The 22,793-nt window shown below is 36.4% G+C and overlaps 1 protein-coding gene across 5 annotated transcripts in view; it reads left to right on the top strand.

Moving 5' to 3' along the window:
• GckIII (Germinal centre kinase III) overlaps window positions 1–22,793 on the top strand; it is a 96,397-nt gene that overhangs the window by 26,787 nt on the left and 46,817 nt on the right. Inside the window, exons 1-2 of one of the 5 annotated variants that reach the window (XM_085484482.1) lie at window positions 2,284–2,414; window positions 15,127–15,433. The exons of 1 other annotated variant lie outside the window; for it this stretch is intronic. In XM_085484482.1, coding sequence (XP_085340608.1) covers window positions 15,260–15,433 — 174 coding nt within the window. In that variant the 5' untranslated portion in view covers window positions 2,284–2,414; window positions 15,127–15,259. Of the gene's footprint in view, window positions 1–2,283; window positions 2,484–14,258; window positions 15,434–22,793 lie in introns of those variants that run through there. 3 more of the 5 variants (XM_085484480.1, XM_085484478.1, XM_085484479.1) reach the window with 3 other exon arrangements.

Genomic DNA, 22,793 nt, shown 5'->3' with positions numbered 1-22,793 from the left:
AGGTGTATGTGCATGTATAAAATGAGAAGACACTTTACATATTGAAACAATTGCAGCATCTTAGAATTTTTAATAATATACATATTATATTTTATTAATATATAATATTTTCATTATATGTTTTAAATATTTATATTTTATTATTCTTATAGATTTTTATGTCTTATTATTTTTTATTTGAGTATTATCGAAATATGTGAGTGATACGGATCGAATAAATTTCAGCCAAGCTTTATTTTTCAAACTTATTTCGCGTCAACGGGTTGGATGCCCCGTATCATCAATCCTTTGCATTTTCCATCGCGTGCAGCCATCCAAGAATCTTTGCGGTGTCGCTTCGACGCGCGCCCTGAGGAAATTGTCAAGTCCTGACGACTGATATGGATTTCGTTCTCCTTACTTTGCACCGCCTATCTCGATACGGTTTCTAATTTATCTTCCTCCCGTCGCTCCTCGACTGTGCATAAAAACGCCTTCTAGGCGCTGTGATGCTCAACTTCGAGATGTAAAATTCAGTGGTTATCGTATTTTTAACCAAGTTATCTGACAGTTATGATCTAATTCGAATTAAAAAATATCAATACTGGGCGTTCTAAATAAAATCTTCAGAAATATTTAGAAATTTCCAAAAGAGCATTGCTTATTGTTTATATAATATATAATATGAATATCAAATTTTATGGATACAACGTTAAATAATAATATAATAATATCACATATATAATATTGTTGCTATTATAGAAATTAATTTGTAATTCATTGCAATAGAATGCAAAAATTTTAATTATGAATCTTAACTTTTTTATAAAATCTTTTTGCTTTTTCAAATTTTTCTACGTTGTATTAATATTCTGAAAATATTTTATTAATTTAATCTTCTAACGCACTATTTTTTACGGTCTTTATTCAAAATTTAATTTTCTAACAGTCACGTAAGTTTTGCTTTTTGGTACATTGGCTTTTTTCGCCTTTTGCCTTTTCCCTATGGTGTCGTTACTAACTTTTCTAGACGAAGAGAAATTTTTTGCTGGCGAGTTTATTCGCAAGTCTTTTTTAACAAGTAATTTCTAACAAGTATTATAAGGGATGCATAATGAAGCCAGGATTTTAAAAATTTGATTAAATAATAACCATTTCTCAAGCGTTGCTTCGATATTAGAGAACTTATTGTTTTTGATACTGGTTGTTTAATATTTTTTTAAAACAGATATATAGTTTTATTAATTTTTTGATTGAATGTATAAAAGTAACATTTTTTCGACTTTTATTTGATTCAGTAATAATGTCATACTTTGAAAGCAATCGATTATTCGCTGTTATTTTCGGAATTTGTGACACGTGCAGTGAATTTTAATTTATTCTCTTTTTATCATTTCTCATCTTCTTGTGGCTTTGTCATTTCTCAGTAACCCCTCGTAGAACTCGTTATCGCGAAAGTCTCTTCTTGGCCTTGGAAATTATACCGAAGGTCTCGTTTCAATAAGTAACTTTTCATTATAATATAAAAAAGTAGCGCGTCTGTCTCGAAAATTGTTAATAGGATATAATAAGAAAAAAAATAAATGATGTTTTCTTGAAGCAAAGTATTCTTATAATATTATAACGTCTGTAAATTTCTTAAAGTTACGATGTTACTCAAATCATCGATTAAAATTGTACAAAAACTTGAAAAAAGCAACATCTTCTTTTCATATTTATTTATCAAAAATTAAATAAATTTTACCGCGGCTTATTTTATCATAGCAAATTACAGAAAATATAGAAGATATTTCTTTACATTATCTCGCTAGCCCTACCTCTTTAAATATCAGACATGTCCTAGCCGGGCTTCTCATCCTCCTCATCCGAACGAATCGATGTTCATGTTCACGACACCGCGACGTCGAAAAATCGGTACCAACTCGTCCAGCCGCGAATTCTGATTTATCTGCCGCGTCGTTACGACCTTCATGCTTACGGTACATCGGCCCCTGCGTTTCCACCCCGCGGGTTTCCGCCCTTTGGAACGAAAAGACGTAGATAGAACGCAGAGAGAGAGAGATAGAGGTAGAGACGGGATGTTTTTTTGCCGGACAAAGTAATTCCACCAGCAGACACCCCCACCAGTTTGTCGACCGCGTGGCGATATACGCATCCCCACCCTCGATAATCACCGACGCGGTGGGGATGCATTCGGGGGTGGTGGCTGGCCGGATGGTTGGCTGGTCGCTAAGGGGTTGCGTCGCGGCGCGGCGTCGCCGTTGTCGTTTCTTGCGGATTCGGTGCCCCGAAAGAGGGAAGCGTCTCAGTCGACGCGCGACTACCCTGCACGCGACACCCGCATCGTACCGTCATACTGCAACAACCCCCGTGCGAGAGGCTCCTGCCGCCCCCGATCGAAGGGGCGCGTGATAGCGCGCGAACAACTACGAGAGGTAATTGGGGGGTATCAATTTTATCGGTTTTCTAAGGGTGTGCCGGAAAATATCGATCCTGCGGAAAACGTAAGATATATCAAGAAAATTCTTGACGATTTATTATTAATTGTGTATAGAAAAAATTTTATTTTTTTGGTTACTATTTTATTTGATATTGATGATAGAGAGGGAATGCATAAGTTTTGCTTGAGAAATAATTATATAGGAAAATATATAGAAATAATAAATATATAGAAATGATATTGTAGGAAAATAGGGAAATGTGAAACAAAATATATGTATATATGTATTGTTCAATTTTTTGAAGTTTTTAAAATAATTCTGTATGATGTTTTTATAATAATTTTATATTTGATATTAAAAATATGATTTATTATATTTTGGTTTATTTAATACATATTTTTGTTTAAACTCTTGTGCCTGATGGATGGAGGTTAACAATTTACATATACACATTTTTCATTTGTATACACTTTTTGTGATGCAAATACGTTTGTACGATATGAATCATTTTTACGGTTAATATTTTATTCTCGACAAACATGACGTTGCTAGTTGTAATCACAGAGGAGTTTTTTCATTATGCTGGTTCACCCTAGGCTGATCATGCAATGGTAGAAAATCACAATGGATATGTAATAATGTAATCTTTTTCCCGATGACTAAGACTTTGCGCAAATTTTTTTCACTACGCAAAGATACAGTATTCATAATGTTTGCTATTACATTTCCTGATGTGTGATTAATGTTCTAGAATTAATCTTCTTAATATATAGTCCTCTGAAATCGATGGATAAGTATTAATAATGTTTTAAAGCTTTAATGATTAATTTGATAATTATACAACAATGTAAATTTTTACGGAAATTCTAGCTATTTTGTATTCATATGTAAATGTGTATTATGACGAAATTATTGGCAAAAAAAAGTGTACATCTGTGTACTTCATACGGCGGAATTTTTGACTATTTAGACTATTATAATTACAAAAGTTTTCTGATTCTTCGTGTCGCGATTCATAATCGCAGTCGTGATTACCATTTTGGGGATCAATGAACATTTGACACGGAAACTGTTTTGTATACCGTCAGGCATCGTGGAGGTAATGCATTACGAGATAGGATTCTTGCGAGGTATCTCTAACTACATCGGTACTGATTTCCGCAACTTGTTGAGACGGGTGTCGCGTGACGCGACCATTCCTCTCTTCGAACGCGATTCCTTCCGGTGGGGATATCTCCGGTCGCGTCGGAGTCGATTTCCTCGGACGAGTTTCGATCCGAGAACGTTCGCGTAGACGTTCGTGGAAATTGACAAAGTTGTAGAAAGTAAAAATCTCGCGTGTCATTAGAGGTGCTTAAATTTTCAATTATACTCGCATGCGTGTACGAACCTACTTTGAAAAAGTTTCTGAAAAACAAAAATAATGTAGCTCGTAAATGCATAAAAAAAGAAAAAATTACTTCATATATATATATATATAATTTTATACATTATATATTAATATATTAACGTTTTATATATATATTACGTTAATATATTAATATACCATATAATGTATAAAATTAAATTAGTTAATTATAGTAAAATAATATAGAGCTAAATATTAAATTTGCGCGCATATATACATGCGTTGTTATTATAATTGATATTGTTTGCATAAATGTTTGTGATGTGTACGGGGATAAATAGCAGTAGAAATAACCGGCGTTGGTCAGACGACCGACGCGGCGCGCCGAATGAATTACGTAGGAAATTGTGTGTGTGCGATATCGTTTTGTAAATTGAATTTTCAAACGGAACGGCAATGCGCCGCGGTGTCTGAAAAGTAGGCAGGTCGATTACAGGCAAAACCCCGACAAGTTCAGATAAAGTGGCTTTAACGCGGAGCTTCCTTTGTCTCGTTGCGCCGGCTCCGTCTACGGGGAACGCCCTTTTCTTCCACCCTTCCAAAGATTTACGGTGTCTATGGGGAAGAACTTTGATAATGCTCGGCGTTGTAGGGATCTTTCTCTCTCGTGTCGGGGCGAGTCTGGCGTTTTCCTCCAACGAAGTGGAAACGCACGACCGTGTGGTAGCGGAAAGAAGTATCGTCAGGAGACATCGAGCTTTCTCGCACGATATCGTACCGGAAGAAAATAGAACGCGGCCGTTTTATCGCCGAGCTTTTAACACGACCGTCATTTCTTGCCAGATGGAAATAAGAAAAAGACCGGATTATCCTTTCCTTGCATGCAATTATCGTTTACTTCTATTGTCTCTCTCCGCGACTTCCGCGATTCGAACGTTTCTGAGAATTGAGAATTGGAATAGACTCTCGTCTTTTAATAAAGAAAAAACCTTGGTGTCTGTGCGAAAAAAAAAAACAGGAAAGGAAGAGGAGAACGAATACCGTCGTCGTCGTGACCGGTTTATCTTTGCGTGTTAATTTGCATCCTCGCGAGTAAAAAACAAGTGATGTCCTACAAAGTTACACGTTCGTATATATTTATGCATTTAATATATCGTGGACTATTTTACAGCGGGAGCGTAAATTACTTGATAGTAAAATCATCGCGCGGCCGTCGTATAATTTACTCATTGGACAACTAATGCTGATAATTAAGTAGTGTGACAAGCAATTTTCCGTCACGGAAAAGTACCGCGAAACTCGTTGCGATATACTGATATTTCGCGTGATGGAACAAGTTTGCATTTTTCAGCGAGTTCCGCGTCTTTGAAATTAATAATTAATGACGCAATCTTTAATGATTTATTATTCGTATTAATGCTGGGTGCGAAGATATCTAACGACGAAATCTAAAATTTCATTAATTATAAGATCTAATCTTTATTTCTTAATTTATTAATCATGATTTTAACTGACAGGCCGTAGCGTGCGCTTCGTTGAAATAATAAGAGAAAAGAATATATAATATTCTTTATACTTAGTAGAAGAATTAGTTTGTGCGTAAGGTGTTTAACGAGATTTGCATGACACATCTATTGAAATAAAATAGCGTGCGGCTCATTGATGAAGACTGCCGTGAATTCTTTGTATTCGTGATCTATATTTTTACATGATTCACGTAACGACGAGTGCATAATCGATGCAACACCTCCGCGATAATTCACGCAATATCTGATGTTTCCCTAAACGTGTGGGTATGCGTGCGTGCGTAGGTGCGTTGTTTCTCGTGCGTGGAAACTTTCTTTGCCCATTAGGGGCACGCGAGAGTCATTAGAGGTTACACATAGCAGCACAAGTTGTTATCTGGCTGAAATTGGCTCGAAAATTATTTTCAAAAATTTCTCTTCCGTCGGAACATATTTAAAAAAATTTTTTTTCTTCATCGCTCATTGGTCTCACATGTGTTTTTTTTTACTTTATGGCGTAAACAGGGAAAATATTTTTTGTTCGGGTTTTATTGATTATCGCGAGTCGATGGAAGGAGGAAGGATGGGAGGCATTGATTGTTTTTAATAAAACAACTTGGTCTTTCTCGAGATGGAAGATGAATTATACGAGACGACCTGTCTCACGCACATATCCTTTATTTTCGGAATCGATACGAATTTTCCAGATATTACTCCGTATTACGGAAAAACTTTAGTATAACTCGCGCACAACTCGAGAGCTTGTATATCGCTATTGATTAATCGCGTGACCGAGAAAACTTTGTAAGACTGCACGTGAGGCGAAAGCAATTATCGTTGATGATGTGTTTTGCTTTTCTTTATTGAACGAAGAATACCTATTTTTCTATCTTCCTTAATTTAATATAAAACAGCAATGAAGCGTTTAATTCGACGAGTAATTTTATCGCGAGTAACTTTTGTTCTTTCGATTCTTGTTTATCGCGCAATATTATATACGTCCTCTTTACTCTTATCATTCGCGGAAAGCGCATTTGCGGTCATCGATCTTTCGTGTTGACGGCGAATATACGTCGCCGTATTTTTAGACAGCGGTACAGCAGGTAGGAGAGATGCTGGAAAGACGAGTCTATTTCCGAATACTTCGAATTCCACGGATACGTTAGATAGCTGACAGTTGGACGGTTAGATGAACGTCACTCTCCGCTGCATTAGTTGGTTATTTCCGCCGACGGAATTATCGATCCCCATTTCCGTCAATCTCATTAAGTCGTTAAATCACCCGCAAAAAATGCATGAATTTGAGCATTTCTATCGTGACGTAAAATTTGCAAAATTATCAATCTGTCAGTATATCACGACGTGCAAAAGCGATAATGTTAATTATAGCATTCTTTTCTTAGAAAACGTCTTTTTTAAACCCATTTACAATCTAAAATATTATATATTTGGTTGCAAAATCAGGATGTCTAGCGGTCAGGGAAATCTGGAAAACCGCGGGCATTGTCAGGAAATTTTATAATAAATCTGGAATTGCCAGGGAAAAGTCAGGAAATTTTACTATTTATCTGGAATTTTTCACATTATTCTACATTTGTTTCAATAATTAAAAATGTTTTATTAAATAAATATGAACTTTTCCTTGACTCCCAGCACGCTAATTTTCTGTGCTGTTAAAAATCGATTCATCTACAACGTGTTTGTTAATTTATATTTTTATCGTCTTGTTATTTTATTGCAATGCGTTTAATAGAGATAAAACTAAAAAATTTGATATAATATAAATAAAAAGGGTGATTATTTAAATAGTTTATAGTGACATGTTTGTTTCGATTATCGTACATAATGCAGATTAAATTGTATAATTGATTAAAATTTGTGTTTTTTTAACTTTCGAACCTTTTCATTGTTCACAAAAATATCTCAAGGATTTCATGATTTAACATTTAATTGATTTCTCATATAGCTATATAAGCAAATTATATATTTGGAAAAGATAATACTAAAAAGTCAGGGAAAAAATTAATTTCTGGTCTAATGGAAAATCTGAAGGAGTTAGGGAATTTTTTTTCATTGAGTCTGCTGGATTCCCTGAAAATATGAATTGTGTGAAACATACATGTTTCGCGTAAATAATGAATTATATATGAGAAGCGAGATTACATTTGTCGGTTAGTTCTATTTAGTCTGTTTGCGCTTCCTTTACGTGTGCATCGGTCTTGATATACTGGCATCGCTGTTTCGATATGTGCAACACGTCCGTGGATCCTATATATGACACGGGAATGCTCGTGATTTGACAGTGGAAGAGACAGTCTAGCCACGGATAAGCGCGCAAAATATACCTATGTACCTATGTATGTGGGTGGATAACGTCGCGTACTATATCAAAGTCACATATCATTCATGCGGTTACTCTTGAACCTTCTGCGGTGTCACCACAGGAATCCATACTTTTGAATGATATTCCCTGTATATGTTCCTGTTATTATTCGATTATTATTATTGCAGTTAAATATACAAAGATGCGAAAGGAGAAGTCATAACTGGAAGACAATTCGTTTAATAAATAATCTATATATTTGATTAAAATACACTTTGTGTGCTCGCACAATGCGTCGCAATCTACAATTGTCGCTCAGACTAATGAATACGGGCTGCGTTCACACAAACATGGGATTTAATTGTCCGCAAACAGCATTAACCGAATAATCTAGATGACCGTGTTCAACTGCTGTGTGTTGACTGAAACGTTTTATTAAAATTTCACTCGGTCCCCGTTGGCTCGTTATCAAACGTGATGTTTATCATTTTAACGCAACCGTTGTTGTTGTTGCGAATCTCAGTTTGAATGATGTATTTTCATCAGCCTTTATTAACGCGCGCCGACGCGACGTATATTTTGATCGGTAAACTGAATACGAGAGTAAAAAACGAGTCTAAATATCATTAAATAATAAAGAATTAATTTTACCGGGGTCTTTTTATATATTTTTTTATTAATTAACTATAAATGCGCTAATATTTCATTCATATACCATCATCCGCGCTCATATTTTATCTTGTGCGCCAGAATTAACTCACGTCAGACAATTCATCCCTTGGCCATATGTATCGTGTTATGAGCTCTGCTGGCGAGGTTCCAAAAATGTTACGAATTTCGACATGACCGGAAACGTATGTACAGGTGCAAAAGTCCGCGTCTCTGAGCCGTCGTTTAATGGACAGAATCAGGTATATATATCCGACACGAGCGACAAGTTTAAATGAATCTGTCTGACGCAAACAATACGCCTCTTCCCCGATATGCTTGTACGTCTGCCTTTCTCTTTCTCTCTCTCTCTCTCTCTGTCTCTCGTGAAACCCGATGAGTCTCTGACACCGTCACCGCGGATTTCTATGGGCCAGTTTTCCATGAATCCTATCGGCGGCCGACAGTCGCAAACGCGTCAGACAATGCGCTGTCAGACGGCTGTCAGGATACCGTCTGCGGCTATATCGGACACATATACGCGGTTAAATTACTTTTTCGAGCAAGAGAGTGCGATATCTCTATGTCCTCGTGATGGATTTTTTTCGAGCCGATCCAACTTGTATAAGTTATACGTAGCAGCTGTTTCTAACAGCGTAATACTTTTTGAAATCGAACTTAATAACGTAACCATTGTTAATTATCTCCTCTTGTTGGAGTACCAATGTGGAAGATCCGGCAAGCAATTAGCAACAAATTTTACTGCGTTCAAATATTAGTTCGCTTATACACAGTTCGCGATACACAGTGATTGCTGACGGAGGCAATCTTAATTAATATATCCAACAGTCTGAATCTCGCGAAGAAAATACAAAAGAATTTTTATTTAATCTATATTTTTATTAAAATGCACAATCGTGCAACTATTTATTCCAATTCTTTATTTTTTTCATATAACATTCTGTAGACTTTGTCTTCTTTGTCATTTCACCGAATGTTTGCAGTGGCTTTCGACAATTACTGGGCAGTCTCGTTGTGACGACTGCGGTAAAAAAAAAAAAAAATCGCGGATATACCGGTAATTCTGTAAAACGCCAGCGGCGATCAACGTGCTTTGTTCCGGCCGTCGCATAGGCCAAGCGTTTTTTCCATACATCGCGAGAGTTCGATAAAGGCGGACATACAGTGTACATGTGGCTACGAACATACATACACGTCATCCATATTGGCCCTCCCCCGGTGACGCACATATATGTATATCCATACATGCGCACTTACACACACACAAATGTACGGGTACACGTGCGTTATGTAAGCGGTCGTGTAACACTGGATGCGCAAGAGAGCAGGTGGAACAACCCACTGCGTCGGGGATATATACATATCGTCGCGTCTGGGGGACTCTACATTTTTGTTCGCTTGGAAATTCAGCGCATCGTCAAAACAATTTTCACTTTTTTATCCGTGACGCATCCGAGAGCATCTGCATAACGAGCAAAAACAGTTAAAATTCTATATAAGCGCTATTGGAAGGTATTATAACTGAGAATATCTCGCGACTGAGCATAACTGTTCACTCGATAAGGAAACGTATAAGAAAAAGATCAGACAGGAATCCGTTTCACGATGATTGCTGCCATGAAGTGTTTGATGGATTATTTTGCTAACGCTGTAATTATGGTTAATTAATGACGGGGTATTAATGATAGTGATGCACGAAGATTTGAAACGACGAGATGAGATGGATAATCTTAAACGTGACCGGTTGGAATTTACAGTGAAGGAAAATGGAGTTGCGAGAGAAAGAGAGAACCACAATGTTTTGATATGATGGCTTCATCCTTCCTAGTTCGACATGATCGTAAATCGTCTCCGTAGCGAGTTTTCAATATCTCCATGCGATACTACTGCAATATCTTCTTGTCCAATGTGTCGTAAATCAAATATGAGTGCTCTTGTCGCTCGTTGCATATGAAGCGAGATATTGTTCGGGTCCGAACTTTTCCTAGACGAAACTTTTCCTTCCAAAAACGCGACTCCGAATTTCTCTCGCAAATATTGCGAGCAAGAAACAACCGTTAATATTCTAATCTGCCTCTTCTCACGTCTATGTATATATACAATACTTATTGCAAAAATCAACATTTCAAAGTTTAACAAATGTTGTTTTACATACGTAATTTATTGAATCTCTTTTTGCTTGCAAAATAAATTCTATTTGCGGAAATATATAAGATTTTTGCAACGAGATGCGCTTGCAGATCTACGAAAGTTCCGCGTCGAATTGAAAATCTTCGCAGACGCGAAAGGCGGAATAACATAATACCGAAGAAGACTGCGAGCGAGGGAAGAGGAAAGAGAGAAAGAGGAGGGCTGTTTCTTGCCGAAATATTTGTCTAAATTCATCGTCTCCGCCGTTGTCCTTGCCGTTGTCTGTGCGACAAGAAACTCGCCCGATTTTGTTCTGCAAAACAAAATGAACGGAAACTTTATGCGCCCAGCTTCACGAACTGGAACCGACCTTCGTCCAAATCCCTCGTCGACGTTCTATTGTCGCGAATAAAGACTACGTCCCTCGCTCGAGAGTAATGCAGTTAATTGAAAATTCTCCGAAACGGTGCAAGATTTCTAAAGTGAATCAATCGACCAACTCTTTCTTTTCAGCGAGCGACGAAATCTGCGGTTCCGGTGGAATAAATTCGTGGATTAAATTTTCATGTTATATTTTTTAGGAAAAGCCGAATAGAAAAGCTGCTTTATCTCTTATATTTTGATAAAATAATAAAAGTGTATTTTATAAAAATAAAATTTATTTGAACAATTAACTGGACGTTTAACAAAATTTACAGTCGACTTATGATCGAGTAATGAATAGTTTATGAGATAGATGAGTGAAAAAAAATATACAAGAAAAAGAAATGTTATCAGACGAATAGAGGAAGAGAGAAATACATTTAATTCCCGTTTTATTTGTCGCGCGACGCACCTTCCAATAATTTTGATAGATTCTTTTTTCTTCGACCGATTTCGTTCAGTTAATTGGAAAAGTTACTACGATTGAATCCCGACTGATGCACGAGCGAAAACACACTCGATCGCGACAAGTAATTTTTATATTTTTTTTTTCTTTCAATGACAAGCCGGCAATTTCCTCTTTTTTAATGACACAGCCGGCTCATTGCGTTCGGTACAGTTTGAAATCGATTTTAACGAGGTTATCTAACTAAACTCCAATGTAATCCTCGGCGGAGGCTCAAACGCGACTGCCTGGGTTAAGTTGGGAAAGTTTTCAATTATCGAGATTTCGTGCGATTTACTTTGTGATTAAAGTACGTGTATTCGCCGCTTATCGGTCGTTCGAGAGTCGCGAGTAAATCTCGCGATTGGCCGTTTCCCAGCCGATAAAAATACAGTGAATTACAACACGGCGATGTCTACGAGTTTACGTAACTTCGAAATTCACAATTCTATAGCATCGTATATTTTTGGGGATCATACACGGAGAAAATTTTATCTAGTAGAATTTACTCTGAAAATTATAATAATTGTGAGGCAATATTGGTATTGGATTTTATAAGAATTTCTCTGATTAATATTTACCGCAATGAAAACTATTAATATATGTACATAATAAAATTGATCGAACACATTTTATGTCTTATTGTGGTAGATAGTATATCATTTTTTTATCGCGGTAAAAATATTAATCAGAGAAACTCTTATAAAATTAATTAGAGAAATTCTTATAAAATCCACATTGTCCCACACTCAAAAAAAAAACATAATTGAATTTGAATAAGTATTTATTCCAATACTACCAAATAAATCATTTATTTGAAACTATAATAATATTGATTTGATATAAGAAAATCCTTTTACGAAAAAAAATATTTATTAATTTAGTAATTTTCGTTCAGTGCACAATTACCATATGATTTTCAGGGTAAACTCTATAGGAGAAAATTCTCTCTGTAGCTTTCAAAATTTCCCTATAATTATCCGTGCGCATGATTCGGAAGTTTTTCTCGGTGTTGTTTCGGCTTCGCGTCGATGCTCGGCGTCTCTCGGTGATCTCGACGGAGAAAATATCGCGGCGATTGCAAGAGACCGACCCACGGATCACGCGCGACCCAATTTGATTATAAGGCGATGTTCCGGCCGTAATTACTGCCGCGGCGCTAATCGCGTTACGTCGTGCGTTCGATCGAGGGAAGGCTCCACCTGCCGCGACGAGACATCCGGCCAAGTGAGCAATCAATTCGACCGAGTTCGAATAACTATTCCAATTAACAGTAAATACGTACGGTACGCACGAGCCCAATCAGTCCTCGCGGAGGATGGTCTCTCTTTCTCTCTCTCTCTCGTAGGATGTTATAACCGTTTGAGTTACCGTTCGCGTCATTAATTCTTCGGGTTCTTGATAAATATTCTTATTGACAGCCACAGACATCGTCCACTTTGCTCGTACATCACGACTCTCTCTCTCAAGTATTTTGATATATTTCCTCGTCAATATTTCTTTTATCGATTGAGGAAAATTCTAGCACTCTTCATTAATTTATTGCAACTTTTATAATTGCTTATTATAAATTGGAATTATGGTTAAATTCTATGTGGGAGAAAAAGATAAGTCTTTCACAGGAATTTTCATATTAAAACGTCAATTTTATGTTTGAAATCGGTCTACGATTATTTATTATATGAAATAATGATGATAGACATATTGAAATGACAATTAAAGACTGCACTTAGTTAATAAAGCACTTAAAATGAAAATTTAAACGTAATATGGCATCTTTGAAATATTTTATTTAGGAATAAAGATTAACTGGAATGGATGTGCCAGATAGTAATACAGTTATAATAATATATTATAAGACAGAAAGGATGAGGAAACTTATAATTCAGATCGAAAGATAGAAAAGAGATAGATAGATAAATAGATAGAGATAGAAATATAGATATAGATACATAGATAGAGAAAGAGAAAGGAAGGTAGAACGACATTTGAAGCAATTTATCGACGGTGTCTTACATTGACTTACTACATTTTTCATATGTATCACGCGATGTTTACATTCCAAAATCGTGGTTTATGAAAGTTTGATCGACATATTATACAAATCGAGGAATAGAAGGGAAAGAGGAGAGGGAGACTGCTACGTCAGAAGATGGTGGGAGAAGTCAGGAAAGAAGGGAAGGGAAGACGAATAGCTGCAGTTCGCTGCACCTGACTATTTATAACAAATCAATAGGTGCCGGCAGCCGGTGCGTTCCTGCATGGTGGTTTCTTGCACTTGCAAAACAATTCCCGCGAACGCAGTTAATCTTATTGTTAGACACACCGAAATCTTTCGACTGCAATTTGATTATCACAGTCAATAATAATCAAGAAATCTTCTCCTCGTCATCTTTATCGCAAGTTTTTGCAATTTTGAACGCATAAAATTCGTAACACTTTTACATGAAAAAGCACTCGTGTAAATGATTTGTAGAATGAGTCAAAAACGTGATATAATTCAACCGCGATCGATGATTCACTATGCCGGTAAAAAAAGTTCTGTTTAAGCCTCCATTATCGCGCATTAGTCATCGAAGGCCAACAGCAAGGATAAATAATTATTTTACTCTAATTAATAATCGGCCATTATATTATCGCCATTGATGAAGTTTTTTATCGGCTTTTTGCATAATATTATCCTCGAATATTTTCAATAATAGTAAAAGTCTTTTTAAACAGACCAGTTGCATGACTTGCATGCAGTATGCAAATTAATCGAATTGTGTCTAATAGCGAAAAAGTAAGCTACAAAAATATATGTATAAAAATAAATATATACAGGGTGTCCGGTAACTAACGGACCAATGATTAAGGGCGGATTCTCTCGCCAATTTGTAGACGATTTTTCCTTAGCAAAAATGTTGAGAAATCAATAATTTTCGAGTTATAAGCGATTGAAAAAAATGGGTTTTTTGAAAACTAAACGTTTTGGAGTTAAAAGTCTAACATAATTACATTCTTCATTTAATTTCAGGTAGAGTTTACTATAATAAAATTTTAATTTGAGGCTTAGTTATAAAGATACATAATGACAAATATTGGAAAGTTGTAAAAAATGATGACCTTTTTCGACATTTTCGCTGAGGAAAAATCGTTCCCAAATTGACCAAAGAATCCATTTGTAATCGTTAGTCCGTTAGTTACCGGACACCCTGTATATGTTAGTAGAAAATCCTTCATCGTTTCGCGTTCAATTTATTTATCTGCGGTATCGTATACAATCACGCGACGATACCAATTGCCACGTTTCTGTGGCTTTTGCCGTTGTCTTCAATTACACGGTGGATATTGAACAACGAAATTAACGGGAGAAAGTCTGAAAAGCTTTTTTGTTCATTCAATTGCGCTTCGATTACGTTTGTGCGCGGTTTCCTATGGAATCCGCAAGTCGCGTGGTATCTTTGCGGTGCACCGAGGCAGTCTCCGCAGACCGGTAGAATGAAATTAGTCTTTCTTCGTCAAGTAGTAAATCGTCTCTTGTGTGTGTGTTCGAAGGTTGACTCGAAAATAGTGAGTTCTTCGAAGCTTTGGCACTGAGATCGAAACACGATTTATCGCTTCGTGATTTTTACACACACGGACTATTATTTTGTACAACATGCCTAACTTTTGGAAATACTGACAAACACGGTGATTCTCTTCTTTCGTTTAGTTAGAGATATATGAAAAAACTTTGCTTTCTCGGGCAAAATATGTAAGTTTCGCGAGAACATTTCTTCGAAACTCTTCAAGAGTCATAAAAAAGTTTGAAGGTCTCTCCATCCACCAGGCACAAGATTATTTCATCATTTATTGTGACGATCGAACGCGCGGTATTTTAGTTCGAAAGTGAACGATACGAGCGATATGCGGCGAAACGAGGGACAGTGAAATAAACTAGCTATTTTTTCGAGAAAAATCATCCTTCCATCTTCTCGTTTCGCGTGTTTACGGTGCGTGGGTTAGACATTCAACATGTTCGCCGCAATGGTGCTGCACAAGCACAACAAGCACAACAATGGGAATCACTCGAATCATCACGCGAGCAACAATAACTCCACCAACTCTACCACCAGTAATCATCTCAACAACAACAATCATATCAATAACAATGTCAACAATGTAAACCAGGCGTTCAGCACAAGGGCGGTAAGTGGAATTGCACCTTCGTCAAAATTCCGATTTTTCTTATTGATTTTTTATTATTTCATCAAAATGTTTTACAATTTTATGAAATATGTACATTACAACAGCAATTGAAACACTGATTTTTAATTGAATCTAAGAAGAGAACGGAGATCTTGTTTGAATTATGCATGAGAAAAAAATATAAGTAAGCCCATAGATATGTGACAATATATCTGTTTGACTAAAAGACAACCTTTCAATTCGATCAAATGCTTCTTAACGACGCATTATTATTCTTACAAGCACATACAATAGGAACGAATCGCGAGTCGTTAGATGTAAATTTCGTGTCTTTCAATTCCGTCGTATTTTTCGGAGCGAATCGTCCCGCGGGTGCCGGCTTTTGCGGGCTCCGGCAAGATTTAGAAGGATTTTTATCAACCGAGCGCGAAAAAGCTCGGCGGAATGCTTCTTTCGGTTGGGCAAGGGGTCGCGGAAAAATAGAAAATTTTTCCAGTCGAAGGAAAATCACGTTTACCGCGCAAAAAGACGAGGTCTTATCTCTCACGTTGCAGAAACGATCCCGGGAAAACCGCGATGATTTCGCTGACATCGCGGACGACTTGTCCCACGGAAATGTGGCATGCGAATTTAGTCACCTCGTTTCTCCTTTTCGTCTTTTCACTGCACCTTTTCTCCATTCATCTCAGATATGTTCGTTTTTCTGCGTTACATCAGAAATAACTGTGCGGAAAAAATTTTCCTTATGTCGCGGCATGAAATCGCGACTTTTTGACGGTTCGTCGGTTTTTTTCGTAGAAAATTCCTCGTAGAATATCTTCGTGCGTCGTGCAAAAGACAAAATGTACGGATGATACATCGGACAAGAGATTAAGCAAAAATTTTCATTAAATCGTAATCCCTTTTAATTCGCACCAGTTGTATCGCAGGAGTGATAAATTGGAAACTGAAAATTTAAACTCGATTGTAAACGCGGCGGTTAAATATGAAAGCCACCGCACACGGTATTACTCGGTATAGTGCACGGTGGATTATATCGGTTTAATATTTTAGGATTTCCTCGCGAATATCTTCTATTTCGTGCGGTTCGTTAAAGTGGCGCAAGGTATTCCAGTTTCAATTTTCCAGGGTATACTCGTCTGAAAGATTGGAAATGGAGAATTCAGCGAGTGGTTGATGTCGAAATATTTCGAAATATGGTCGGGGATCGATTCCACGTGTAACGCGATGTGACAGAATTTGTTTTATAGAAGTGGTAAAGCGAACTCCGACGGGAGATAGGATTCACCCTGTTACGCGAAATCTATTTTTTGAGGGTTGATATTGATTTTGGCTATTTTTGTTCTATCGCGGTAGTCGGATTTTTTTGTTAAAAAGAGATTGTCCTTTTTTTTTTTTTTTTTTTAATCACAATTTTTTCTCATCGCGATAATTAAGATTCGATGAAAATTAAGATTTTTATTGCAAACAATGACTATTATTATTGTTGTAATTTTCGTAAAATGAAAGAGTCATAAATCATTGCATACTCAGGAGATGTCTGTTGATTTCTAATTTTCTCTACTTTATTTTTCGAATTACCGTTGCGGTTTATTATTCTGCGGCGCGATCTGCATCTTGTTTGCCGTCCAGCGGGTGGTTTATTTATTTATTTTTTTTTTTTAAGCAGAGAAGGGGTGGAGGACTACGAATGAGTTAATTGCATCTGTCGCTCCACCTTCCTCCCCTAGAGCAAGGCGAAACTTCGAGAGGGTTATATGCAAATGAAGTAGTGAGATTAAGGCCTTTGTGCTATTCAGTCCTGATAACGAACATGTTAAAGGACTCGCTCGATACGCTATAAATTAACAACTAGATTAAACCATCCATCACTCTCTGTCGAGCGTCTTTATAGTCTTTTGTCTCTCTCTGTCTATTCTCTTTACATATATCCAGAAATCAATCGACTATTGTGTCTGCGCTTTCCGAATATCTATTTTATTCCCTTTACAAGTTAGAGGTTTTTTTTTTTTTTTTGAGAGAGCGTTTAAATGAATTTTATAAGGAACTTTCTAAGAAATTATCAGAAGAACAGATTATAGGTTTTATTACACAATACAATTATTGATTACTAAAATCTTATTACGGCTACAATAATTTCGACTTATATCATTACTATTATTAATATTATTACCATCATAATGCGATCCGATTTATCTGATTTCTCCGTGGAAAGTAGATAAATGAGTAAATGGCTAAATGAGTTTTGCCGAAAAAGAAAATAAGACTTCTACGTTCCATCGTGCCTTAAACGTGTTCTAAGGGTGAAAGCGTTTCTATATGGTAGAAGACAAAAACAGTGAAATATATCGACGTGAAGCGGAATAAAGGTCGTTTGCCCTCAGAGGGAGAACCCATCGACTCCCTTGTTTCATGTTGTACCTGCCTATCTACCTTTCGCCCTTCAGTCTTTGCGTTCTTTCTCAACCGCCGCGTAATTCGATTTCGAAGCACGACGAGACTATACGCTTTGTGCGACTTCTCGAGCCCTCGTCGGCTTGAAATAACTTCGTAAAGGGCTTCGATTTTTCGCGAACGTGCGGCTGCGTTTATGCAATACGTTATATCGAACGTATGAGGAATGTCTGATAGATATGGAAAATCAGAAGCCGCGCGATTTCAAGCATAAAATATGATTTATATAACTTGGCAAATTGTTCCACCTTAAAGCTGAAACTTCAAAGCGATTCTGCTAAACGTCTCCTCCCAAGGTCTCTTTACAAGAAGTTATGAAAATAAAATTTTTATAACTTATTAAAATTATGTTACATAAAAATTATTTTCTAGGGAATCTCTTTCGTCTCTTTCTCTTTGAGTCTGCAATATTTTGTAGTCTGGCGAGTTCAGAGAACTAAATAGAGATTGACAAAGAATGGCTGTGATTAAAAAATGTCAACTGTTATTAAAAATCGCAACCTTTAATCTTTAGACGACAGGGCAGAGAGGCAGATCGATTACGCAACAATAAAAATCAATCAGCTAGGAGACTCAAAGAAAGAATATTTGCTCTTTTTAGAATCGTAATCTGAAAGATCGATAAATTATTATCCCAGCCGGGTAAATGTATAAATAGTCGCCGGATATTTCAATATTTCCTACGTAATAAATATTGGAAGGTCTAGTATATATAGATTGAATTTATGCGTACATCAATTTTTCACACAATTTCTTTTTCGTCTGATCGAAATTATTATGCAAAATTATTTATTGTCTTCGCATTTATGTTATCGAATTTTGTGCCGGAAAAAAAAATTGGATATTTTTTGCAAAACGTTGATGCGTTTCCATTAACGCGTCGATGAAGCGAGACAGATCCATCGGTCCGAAAATGCACCCTCTCGCCGATGCCTAGAGGAGGGAGGGATGATGTTACCGGGGTGGAAACCCTCCCCGGCGACCGCATTTCATCCCGCGTTGCCAAGGTTATGCTTGGACAATCAATGGACCCGGCTGTAATCAGCACGATTATAAACGGTGTGTTCGCTTAACGCGCCGCCGGTCGCCATCATTAATGTTCGACAAATTGGCCGGCCATGCCGCTTTTGCAAATAACGCGACGTTCTCGTGGATGAGAAAAACGCCGCCGACGTCATTATGGCATTGATCGTCATTTCCGGAACGGAAGGTGATTGCCAGCAGCAGCAACGACTCGGCAGCGAGTCGTCAGCAGCCAGTCGACAATTTCGAGAATGAGCTCGTTCGCTCTTCTCTAATTAGCTCGCGAATTAATTTTGTAATTAGCTCTCGTATAATCACTTTCTCTCTGCGCGCTTTTAGCGCGCACTAAACATTTAACGCGAATATATATTTTGATGTTGATGATTCCGTATTATTATTCGTAACTCGATGACGAGTTTATTATATTCGCGCGAATTTATACTACGCACCGAAATAATGAAATACAGCTTAAAGCGACAAATAAATAAATACATGCACGTTGAATAACGCGCGAGATAGAGACATCAGTTTAATTGGCGACACGGTACTCTTTTTTTGTTACAGGATAATAAAACGGGGAAGAGTGGATTAGCATATAATGGCAATTATTTTATGACCATCATAATAGTCTACTTTGCGATTTTATACAGACTATAAACTTCTTAAAGTTTCAACCCAATCGCGTTATTCGATTCTCCGAAGATCGACGACCACATCTTATCATCGTCTTCTATTATGTATATGTAGTGCTGAGAGCCAACTCTCGCAAAATATACTCTCAATCCATAAAACATACGAATTCTTTTTTTATATCATCGTATTATGCGAATGTCTCGTATAAAATTTCTTATTCGTATTACTTGTCATCGTCCCACTGCTTTTTGGCATATGTAAAAACGGAACATGTGTTTGCACTCGGGAAATATAAGTAGGAATATTTGAGATAAAAAAGTTGTATTTTTAATTTTGTAAAGATGGATTTTTATTCCATTAAATATATTTAAATTTACGTGATTTTTCTTTGCATTTCTGAAGTTTTGTAAAATTTTTTACATTGAATTTTTATGATACATTTCATATTCAATATATAAACAATTATTTATTCGATAACCAATTTGAAACGCACATGCACAACGTATTTTTGATATCGCGAAACAATGCCTGGAATCGTTGCAATAGCGATCGATTTGGCAAACTGTTAAAATCAAACAGGCGATAGAAGATTGCAAATCGAGTTTGTTGCAAATCGAGCATGTTGATATTGTTTGGAATACATATCATGTTCATGTATGAACCTGGCGTCTCATTTTGTGCAAAGAAAGTCAAATAAAATATTAAGAATGTCAGCTTTATTTGTAATAGTTTTATAGTATTTGACAGCTTTTTTAAATAAGATATCAAGTTCACACAGCATCTCATTTTTTACAAGCCTTTTTATATTATTTTTAATCGGATGTAAAAAAATTTATAACGACTTGTGTTTTTAAAAGTAAAACATATGAATTAAAATATAATAATGACGAATAAACGTTTTGTGTTACAAGCTTGCCAAGAAAATATACAGGCTCTCTAGAATTTTATTATTATACAATTTTTTTTCGTTTTTCTTTAAAGAAATATTGAAAATAAAGCTAAAATTCTTATTGATTTATAAGTGTTTACGAGATGATACAGCAGCTTCACATAACACGTACACATCTGATATTACACCGATATATAGATAATCAATCAGTCGAGCTTGCTGCTTTGAACACAAAGCTTTTCGCGGACGTGTTTCGCTATAGTCGAGCTTTGAAAGCTCGTTCGAACAGGAAGAGAATACCGTCATCAATACCGGGTGCTCCAAAGTATTTGAGTCAGTCGGTGAAAATTTTTGGCAAACATGTTAGAAACTCATTTGGGATTTTCACGACGAAAACGACCGTCTGGGGAGTAATACGTTTCTTTTTTCTTCATGTTATATAACTGATTGCAACCCAATACACTTATTCCATGGCATCGTACAGCCTTTTTTTTCGTGTTTCATTTCCGACTATTGCTGTTGCTGTTATTGGTACTCGAATGCATCTCAACTATCGGTTTGCACTTATTGTTACGTGGCACATTTAATCATTTATAATTTTACAAACTTTTATTTATAATTCTTTTATATATTTTATAAATATCAATTAAAATTTCTATTCGCTCGTGTATTGTATAAAACAACAAATGTATTCAAAAAAGGCCAACTTATCGAGCAATATTTAAGATGTTGTATCCAATTAAAATTTATTTCATAAACAATGTATTAAAATTACAAAAAAAACCTTCCATATAAACGTTTCAACCGCACGCGGTCTTCCTCAGTATAACAGTGTTACAAAAAATTCTTTAATTTACTAATAGTCCGTTAATTCGAGTCGAGAATTTATTAGAAATTTATGCGTGTTACAATTTGTTGTAAATATGACAAATTGTAACACGCATAAATTTCTAATAAATTCTCGACTCGAATTAACGGACTATTAGTAAGTTTAAGAATAGGATAATTTTTTGTAAGAATTATAAATTACGTAACACTGTTATACTGAGAAAGATCGCGTGCGGTTGAAACGTTTATATGGAAGGTTTTTTTGTAATTTTAATACATTGTTTATGAAATAAATTTTAATTGGATACAACATCTTAAATATTGCTCGATAAGTTAGCCTTTTCAGAATACATATTTTATAAAATTTTATAGTGTAAAAAATAAATAGAAAATTGAGTTTTAATAAGATACCATCTTTTTTCCTTTTTTCGCGTGTTACGTTCAAAATTACAAGGGCGAAAGACGAAAGTTTCGATTAAAGTTACAACGGAACTTTGTTCTTTTTCGGGAAGGTTTTATCCTGTAAGAGTCGGCGCGTCGGTTAATTAGCTAGTTTCAGCGTCGTGAGGAGTAACACCGTTAAACACTCGCGTTGCCGCCCATTAATGCACCCTACGTTGCACTTCCCGCCGTTGGTCGACAGCAGGAAGCTGCCCTGCGCCCGACTCTACGTCGAGGAGGAGGAGGAACCAAAGGCTGCCTAATGGTAACGATGTAATGACCTTACCCGCGCAGTGTACCTTCCGGTTACGAGCTTCCGGATGCCGGCGTAGACCGCTATCGTCGTCCCTCGGGTCGATCGTAAAACTAGAACTTTCTCGTCGTGGAAACCCCGAAACGCAGCGGTTGATTTTATGACGAAAACCCTCGATTTTGGACCGAAGCTTTTCCGTTTAATGGTAATTGCCCGGTACCTTCGCGAAGTAGAAATAGCCCTCGCGGGATATTTATATATGTGACGGCGAATATAAAAATCTTATTTCCGTCTCGTGCGTGCTTTCGCGATTTTAAAGAGCGATGCACGTGACGGCGCTCTCGAGAAAGTCAAAGGTTATTGATGATTGCATAGTCTGGAAAATTTTCCACGCAGTGAGGAATAAGATCTTATAATTATTTGCGACGATCTCATATCTTCTAAACTAATAACGCTTCGAATTTTAGGACTGATTATACGAGTTTCAATTTTATCTTTTGGTCTTCAATCTTGGAAATTGAATCCCCCATTATGAAAGTTTCGGAAATTTAGATCTACATAGGGCGTTAAATTTTGCAGTTCTATGGATATGAAATTTTCCAATCTAATTTTCATTCTTGAATTGTTACATTATTCGATTGTCTCGGATCGAGATAATTTCGAACGGAATTATTTTCATTATTCATTGGATTCTCACTGAATTCTTATTATCCAATTTACTGCAATTATCGGAGTGCAATGATCTTTAGATACATAATGTAATAACAAAGTGTCTTAGAAGAGAACGCTTATTATCTTTTAATATTTAATTTTCCACTACATTTACGCTTTAATCATAA

Source organism: Nylanderia fulva, unplaced genomic scaffold (genome assembly GCF_048542155.1).
Source record: "Nylanderia fulva isolate GAGA-0341 unplaced genomic scaffold, ASM4854215v1 Scaffold3, whole genome shotgun sequence".
Classification (NCBI taxonomy): domain Eukaryota; kingdom Metazoa; phylum Arthropoda; class Insecta; order Hymenoptera; family Formicidae; genus Nylanderia; species Nylanderia fulva.
Note: the sequence above shows the minus strand (reverse complement) of the source record. Positions and strands in the feature narration are given on the sequence as shown.